Source organism: Pinus tabuliformis, chromosome 6 (assembly GCF_031772625.1).
Source record: "Pinus tabuliformis cultivar Carrire ecotype Pingquan chromosome 6, CPIR1, whole genome shotgun sequence".
NCBI lineage: Eukaryota > Viridiplantae > Streptophyta > Pinopsida > Pinales > Pinaceae > Pinus > Pinus tabuliformis.
The window spans coordinates 838,243,754-838,252,509 of NC_142292.1; the positions used below are offsets into that span (position 1 = coordinate 838,243,754).

Sequence of the window (8,756 nt, forward strand, 5' to 3'; positions counted from 1 at the left end):
ATTGTCAAAATGTCTATGGGTATACGTAAGATACATTCATATATAGAACTTGTGCATGTACGAAAGATGTGCATATACGGAAGTCACATAAATTTTCTATATGTGCATCTTATGTATTGCATATCTTCCATATATGCACAACTTTTGTATATGTGCATATCTTTTGTATATGCACCTATACGGAAGAGGCACATATATATGGAATATATGCACATATAGAGAAGAAACACATATACAAGTGATTCCACCTCCAGCTACCCATATTTCTCTTCAGATGCGGAATCTCTCCGTAGACAAACTTCATCTATTTCTACTGCTAAAATAGAAATAAATTTACATCATATGGGTTTTGAAGACAGAGGAGGGAAATGGGCTGTTGGTGGAAAAGGCACTCGAGCTTTACATGGAAAATTATCTGTTAGAGATGGGGATTTTTGTTCTACGGAGAAGCCTTTCATCCTTGTAGATTATCAAGCTAATTTAAAGTCAAACTCTCAAGCTCGGAAGGATTCCAAGAAGCCCAAGAAGCCAACATCTCCAGGCAGGAAGCTCGCAAATTTTCTCAATTCGTTGTTTATGGCTGGCAGTACCAAGAAATTGAAGCTTTCATTATTTTCATCTATAAGTGACTCCAATTCATATGATTCTTCTGAGAAAACACCCACCTTTGTTGACTCATCTTCTTCTTTAGTACAATATAAGCCATGTTTGAGTAAAACATCCAGAGGATCGAAGAACAGTAGTGGGATGAGTCAAAGATCTATGACTTTCTATCCAACAAGTGGAACTTTGGATGAGGACTCTAACCCCTCTGGGGACAAGTATCTCCATAAGCCGAATCCTGTTAATAATCTACATACATATCCATCTACAGATGCATACAAGCTTTCACTGCTCAGCAAAGAAGTGCAATTTCATATTCTTGAGGAGGACTGGCATGCAGCAGCAGCAAAGGACATAATTACTAAGTATCAAAAATCAAGGAGCATTATGAAAGTTGTGGTAATTAAGGGTCTTGACAAACAAGATGAAGAGGAGGAAGACTATGACAATGTCAGTTGTTCAAGTTCTGACCTGTTTGAGCTGGAGAATTTGCAGAAATCGACATGAACATGAGTGTGTACCAAAAAGAGCTTCCTGTTTATGAGACTACTCATTTGGAGACCGATAAAGCCATTGCAAGGGGATTGATTGTTTGATGAAGAAATAGTTCTCTGTAATCCCTAATATAATAATCTTGACATTGGTAACGCAGTGTCTAGAAAAGTTGCAGGTTCTATGAAAATTTCAAATTTTTACAAACTCGCATGCATAAATTGGGTAAGCTTTGGTAAATAGAGGTTTTTAGTGACAACCATTGATTATACTCTGCACCCATTATGTATGATATGAATAGACAACATCTGCTTGTTGTTACTAGATGCCATTGAGCCATCTTAGCTCATGGAACTTGCCATAATCTTATGGCTGGTCTGAGGGCAGGTTGCTTATTTGTAAACTGATAGCTGGTCTGAGGGCAGGTTGCTTATTTGTAAACTGATAGCTGGTCTGGGGCAAGTTGCTCAGGATCTAATTTCTAAGTTGACAGCTGGTCTGAAGGCAGGTTGCTTATTTCTAAGCAGACACTAAAAGTGTCTGACAGGTGACCGTGAGTTTGGCACAAGTAGACTCAGCCATTGTGGTTGTGTAATGCCATACAAGCAATATTAGTGTGGCACAGGTAGACTCAGCCATTGTGGTTGTGTAATGCCATACAAGCAATATATATGTGTGTAGTGCAGATACAGATATACAATGCTTCCTGTTCAGATATTCCACACTATATATCTCTGCTTATATAGTCAAATAATCGTTATATAGCTGGGTGCATATTGTTAGCAGGGTTGTCAAGGTTTTAGCATGACCATCTCTGGTCGAGACAGAAAACATAACTGGAAATCCAAGAAATAAAAAGAGCAATGATGTGCATCGTACCACTATATATATATATATATATATATATATATATATATATATATATATATATATATATATATATATATGCTCTTATTATTCATTCTATTTTCCAAATGTCCTTCACAATAATCATCCATAGAATTTGCAATATAGAAAGTGAATACATTCTTATAAATCCCTGGACATCTTATTATTTTTGCAACCACCAAAAATTTACTAATAAATAGCAAGATTATTGATAAATAAGAGGTTTGAAAACATTAGAACTACTTTTACATTTTAAAATGTAACAAAAAAGGGTTAAAAAATGCTAGGTAAACTATTCCAGAAATCATTAATGGTATGAATGCAAAAGCAAAAGACATTATAGAAACATTATATAAGTCACTACAAACATAGAAACGTTAAAACAAGAAATTAATGCATAAATAAATGTAAACTCTTTAGGGTATTTTATACCATTTGTTTTTTCATTATCATTATCCGTTGTAGTTTGATGAGCCAGTAGAGTGGTGACATAGAGTCAATTTTTTTTATCAGTTGATTGTATTATAATTTTTTATTATTTTTATATTTTTCAAAGTAGTTTTTTCTTGGTTTGTTTTTCTACATCATTAAATGTATAATTACAATTATTCAAGATTACTACAAAGTTATCAAAGTTGATCTATTTGAAACATATTTTTTTTTCGTTTGGAAAGAGGATGTGCAAAGGTTCTTCTTACACCTCTTCTTTATTAGTTTGTGATAGTTTTAATTCTCATTGCTAGGCCATATTCCAAATTTCTGTAGTAGGGATTTTCTTTGGAGGGATCCCTTCTAATGGGGCCATGATTTCATGATTTTCCTTGATTAGTTGAGGGGTTAACTTAGCCAAGAGGTTCTAACTTCTCGTTGTAATCAACAAAGCATTAAATAGTTTGCTTAAGAAAGTTTTCTTCATGATCCTATTTGTCATTTGATTTTGCTGGACTCCATAAATCTAGAAATACATTGACACTATTCTTTATTTCCCCCATCGCCATTTTCCCTTTTTCCATAAAAACCTAAAATATCTATAAAAAAAATTCACTGAGGCTACCATTAACATGACACTCTTTTAACTAAGCCTTCATTTAACACCACCTTTTGCTCTTTTAACTAAGCTTCCCTTGAGTCAAAGGAGAGCTAATCTAAAGTTCTAAAGTGAGAGAACAAAAGTTGTTGTCGTGACAATGGGTGATATTCCTAAAATGTTTATATCATATTATGCATTATGTTATGGGGATTTTTCATGCGTGTACAATTTGAGAGATAACAAACATCTTAGAAAAGCTTATATTTTTATTAAGTTTAACAACATGAAATTAACTCAATTAACATACAAAAATAACACGAATCATAGAAAATGATTTATAATATTGTTAAACTTAATTATATAAAATGAATATCTATATCATTAATAACTTGGAAAAAATATGTAATGTTGTTAATTTTTAATAACATTAACAAAAACCAATACTGCTAGATCTAATAACATGGAAATAATGCATATAGTAAGTGTTAAAACTTCAAGTCCATAATATGGACTTTTCAAAATTTCAAGTGTTCAAATTAAGTAGGAAATCATAAATGATGCATAATTAAAAATTTTATTAAATTTATGAAATATTATGTAGAACAAACATATTTAGGCAAAAAAGGTCTAAGGTTAGTTGTAATATATCATGGTCAAGACCAAAAAAGATGTATTAAGGGAATTAAGTGAAGCTTGCAAAATCTCAGTGCATTATCGTGCTAGTATTTATATGGCATGACTTTGGATGTTAAGATAATTATTTTGTTATGAAGATAAATGTTACGATAATTAAGACATTGAAATTATTGAAGTCAATCTTTATGATCCCAAGTCAAAGCTAACCACTAGATATTAGGAAAGAAACATATTTATCTTTGAGCATGTTATACAAAAGTCAACAACATAAGTGCCCTCATACAAGATGATTAAAATGTGTCCTAATAAATGAACATTGAATTGCCTATATTTATTAAAAATGACAAGCCATGCATAAGCCTTCACAAAAATATGAGTTTGAGAAGAACTACTAACCAAGTATATGCATTTTTCTTAAGCATCACTCTGGCATTAAGATATATGGATATAATTATCTATTTACAAGTTTAGGGTGCATAACACTAATAAATTAGAAATTGTTAATATTTGTGGAAGATGAGGAGACAAGGAGACAAATCTAATTGACGTTGCAAAACTAACAAAATTTTAGTTATATAATGAACATGCACAATACATGAAAACTTCCCTTGTGGTTGATCACTCATTCATTTGATCATGAATTAATTAACTGATCACAAAAGCTATGGATTACTATGTAAACTTGTATTAGAACTCTAACAAAGATACATTTCTATGCTTATGAATCAATTATATGAATTAAACTTAATTTATATTGAATATATAAATAATTATTTCATGGGACGACAGGAGAATGTCAGGCAAGTTGGATCAAGTTGTGTAACATGTGTGAGGTTGAGAAATTATGAGTGTATATTGTAGCAGTTTCAAATTGTTATGGACATTGAATGAGATTGTTTTGGAGTCATTGTCATTGGTAATGTGTATCCTTGTAATAACCTGCCTTTGAGCTTTCAAGGATCTTGATTGCATAGTATCATAGATTGCATGGCTTTCTGGGACTCGAATGAAAAGTGGATTAATCATTCCAAGAGATTTAACAGATAGTTATGAGGTGTCCATGGAAGTGTAATCATCAATATTTTTGAATGGATGATTCTCTAAATGCTAGGTATATGTATCTTTTATCACTTTTATATGAAGACAAGGATTTTAGGAGAATGAGCATGGCTTGTCGATATTAGTATATTATGAGTCTTCCACATTTCTAGGTTGTATGTATTGTTAGAGATTGGGGGTTGAATAACAGACATAGGCTCGCACCCCTTTTGGTCATGTCTCTAGTGCTAGGACGAGTCATCTCACACATCTCTCTGGAATGCTCCTGTCCCTGGTACCAGAGATCTTACGTATATTTTTACTATTTCTCATTGCACTTTACATCCTCTATTTGATTATGGTACTACACTAGTGGACACCACACAGGAGGCCTCATGTTTGCCTGGAAAGGCATTCGTAATATTTTAATAACCGAGGCGATATTGTATCTGGGGTTCAATAGGACTAGACTAAAATTCTATATCTTTGGAAGAAACGGATTGCATATTTTTATATCTCGCGTTCATTTAAAGACTTAAGTATCATATGTTGTGATAGAAGGTGGACGTGCTTGGGATGTTTGTGATCTTTCTATAGTTAAATTTTCTCTCGATTACATTCTAAGCCACGTTTGTATTTGCAGTTTCCACTGGAACTTCCTTTCTCGGGTTTTTGATGGTTTGTTTTGCTTCTTGTTTACATTTCTTTCTAGTCTTTGTTTGCGTGGGGGATTTGTATCTCAAGGGGTACTCCCCCTATTTTATGAATTATGCACATTATTGCTTAGGGTTTGCTACACCACTGGTACTCGGTCTCTCTGGTGTGGCGAAATTATGTGGTGGTGCTTTCTTGATGATTTTTATTTCTCGGTGATAATTGAAATCTTTCTGATGCCTGTCAAGAGGTCGGAGAGGGTTTTTGAGTTAAAGGGCAGTCCATATACAGAATTGCGCATATACGAAAATTGTGCATGTACGAAAGATATGCACATATCTTCCGTATATGCGCAATTTCTGTATATGGAATTTGCGTATATACAATGCAGATACATAAACGACGTGCATATACGGAAGATACACACATAAAAGAAAGTTAGGGATATACAGAAGAGATGCGCATATCTTCCATATATGCCTAATTTACGTATATGCGCATAACTTTCGTATATGCACAATTTCCGTATATGCACAATTCCTGTATATGGAATTTGCGTGTATACGATGCAGATACATAAACGAAGATATGTACAAATTCCATATACAGAAATCGCGAATATACGGAAACTGTGCATATACGGAAGATGTGCGCATATACGGAAACTGGGCATATACGAAAGATATGCGCATGTCTTCTGTATATCCCTAACTTTCCTGTATGTGCATATCTTCCGTATATGCACGTCGTTCATGTATCTGCATCGTAGATGCGCAAATTCTATATACAGAAATTACGCATATACGGAAACTGCGCATATACGGAAGATGTGCGCATATACGGGAACTGGGCATATACAGAAGATATGCGCATGTCTTCCATATATCCTTAACTTTCTTGTATGTGCATATCTTCCATATATGCACGTCGTTCATGTATTTGCATCGTAGATGCGCAAATTCCATATACAGAAATTGCGCATATACAGAAACTGTGCATATATGGAAGATATGCGCATATACAGAAATTGTGCATATACGGAAGATATGCGCATATCTTCCGGATATCCCTAACTTTCTTGTATGTGCATATCTTCCGTATATGCACGTATTTTATGTATCTGCATCGTAGATGTGCAAATTTCATATACAGAAATTGCGCATATATGGAAATTGTGCATATACGGAATATATGCGCATATACGGAAATTGGGCATATACGGAAGATATGCGCATATCTTCCGTATATCCCTAACTTTCCTGTATGTGCATATCTTCCGTATATGCACGTCGTTTATGTATCTGCATCGTATATGTGCAAATTCCATATACAGAAATTGCGCATATATGGAAACTGTGCATATACGGAAGATGTGCGCATATACGGAAATTAGGCATATACGAAAGATATGCGCATGTCTTCCGTATATCCCTAACTTTCTTGTATATGCATATCTTCCGTATATGCACGTCGTTCATGTATCTGCATCGCAGATGCACAAATTCCATATACAGAAATTGCACATATACGAAAACTGTGCATATATGGAAGATATGCGCATATACGGAAATTGGACATATACGGAAGATATGCACATATCTTCCGTATATCCCTAACTTTTCTGTATGTGCATATCTTCCGTATATGCACGTCGTTTATGTATCTGCATTGTATATGCGCAAATTCCATCTACAGAAATTGTGCATATACGGAAGATGTGTGCATATACGGAAACTGAGCATATACGGAAGATATGCACATGTCTTCCGTATATCCCTAACTTTCCTGTATGTGCATATCTTCCTTATATGCACGTCGTTCATGTATCTGTATCACAGATGCGCAAATTCCATATACAGAAATTGCGCATATACGGAAACTGTGCATATACGGAAGATATGCGCATACCTTTCATATATGCCCAATTTCTGTATATGCGCAATTTCTGTATATGGAATTTGTGCATCTGCGATGCAGATACATGAACGACGTGGATATACCGAAGATATGCAGATACAGGAAAGTTAGGGATATACGGAAGACATGTGCATATCTTCTGTATATGCGCAATTTCTGTATATGCGCAGAGCTTCCGTATATGCACAGTTTCCGTATATGCGCAATTTTTGTATATTGAATTTGCGCATATAAGATGCAGATACATGAACAACGTGCATATACGGAAGATATGCACATACAGGAAATTAGGAATATACCGAAGATATGAGCATATCTTCCATATATGCGCAATTTCCGTATATGCGCATATCTTCCGTATATGCACAGTTTCCATATATGCGCAATTTTTGTATATGGAATTTTTGCATCTACGATGCAGATACATGAACGACGTGCATATACGTAAGATATGCACATACAGGAAAGTTAGGGATATACGGAAGACATGCGCATATCTTACGTATATCCCCAGTTTTCGTATATGCGCACATATTCCGTATATGCACAGTTTCCGTATATGCGCAATTTCTGTATATGGAATTTGAGCATATACGATGCAGATACATAAACGACGTGCATATACGGAAGATATGCACATACAGGAAAGTTAGGGATATACGGAAGATATGCGCATATCTTCCGTATATGCCCAATTTCGGTATATGTGCATATCTTCCGTATATGCACACTTTCCCTATATGCGCTATTTCTGTATATGAAATTTTCGTATTTACGATGCAGATACATGAACGACGTGCATATACGGAAGATATGCACATACAGGAAAGTTAGGGATATACGCAAGACATGCGCATATCTTCCGTATATGCGCAATTTCTGTATATTGAATTTCCGCATATACGATGCAGATACATAAACGAAGATATGTACAAATTCAATATACAGAAATTGCGCATATACTGACACTGTGCATATACGTAAACTAGGCATATACTGAAGATATGCGCATGTCTTCCATATATCCCTAATTTTCCTCTATGTGCATATCTTCCGTATATGCACGTCGTTCATGTATCTGCATCGTATATGTGCAAATTCTATATACAGAAATTGTGCATATATGAAAACTGTGCATATACGGAAGATATGCACATATCTTTCGTATATGTGTGCATATCTTCCGTATATGCACAGTGTCCGTATATGCGCAATTTCTGTATATGGAATTTGCACATCTGTGATGCAGATACATGAACGACGTGCACATACGGAAGATATGCACATACAGGAAGCTTAGGGATATACGGAAGACATGCGAATATCTTCCATATATGCCCAGTTTCCGTATATGCGCACATCTTCCGTATATGCACAGTTTTCGTATATGCACGATTTCTTTATATTGAATTTGCGCATATACGACGCAGATACATAAACGAAGATATGTACAAATTCAATATACAGAAATCGCGCATATACGGAAACTATGCATATA

At 34.7% G+C, this 8,756-nt stretch overlaps 1 protein-coding gene across 1 annotated transcript; it reads left to right on the forward strand.

The window, feature by feature from the left end:
* The first annotated feature begins 342 nt into the window (after positions 1-342).
* Positions 343-1,110, forward strand: LOC149261478 (protein BIG GRAIN 1-like B). The gene has a single exon (XM_089369363.1). The coding sequence runs from the start codon at positions 343-345 to the stop codon at positions 1,108-1,110; it is 768 nt and encodes a 255-aa protein (XP_089225489.1).
* The last annotated feature ends 7,646 nt before the right edge of the window (positions 1,111-8,756 follow it).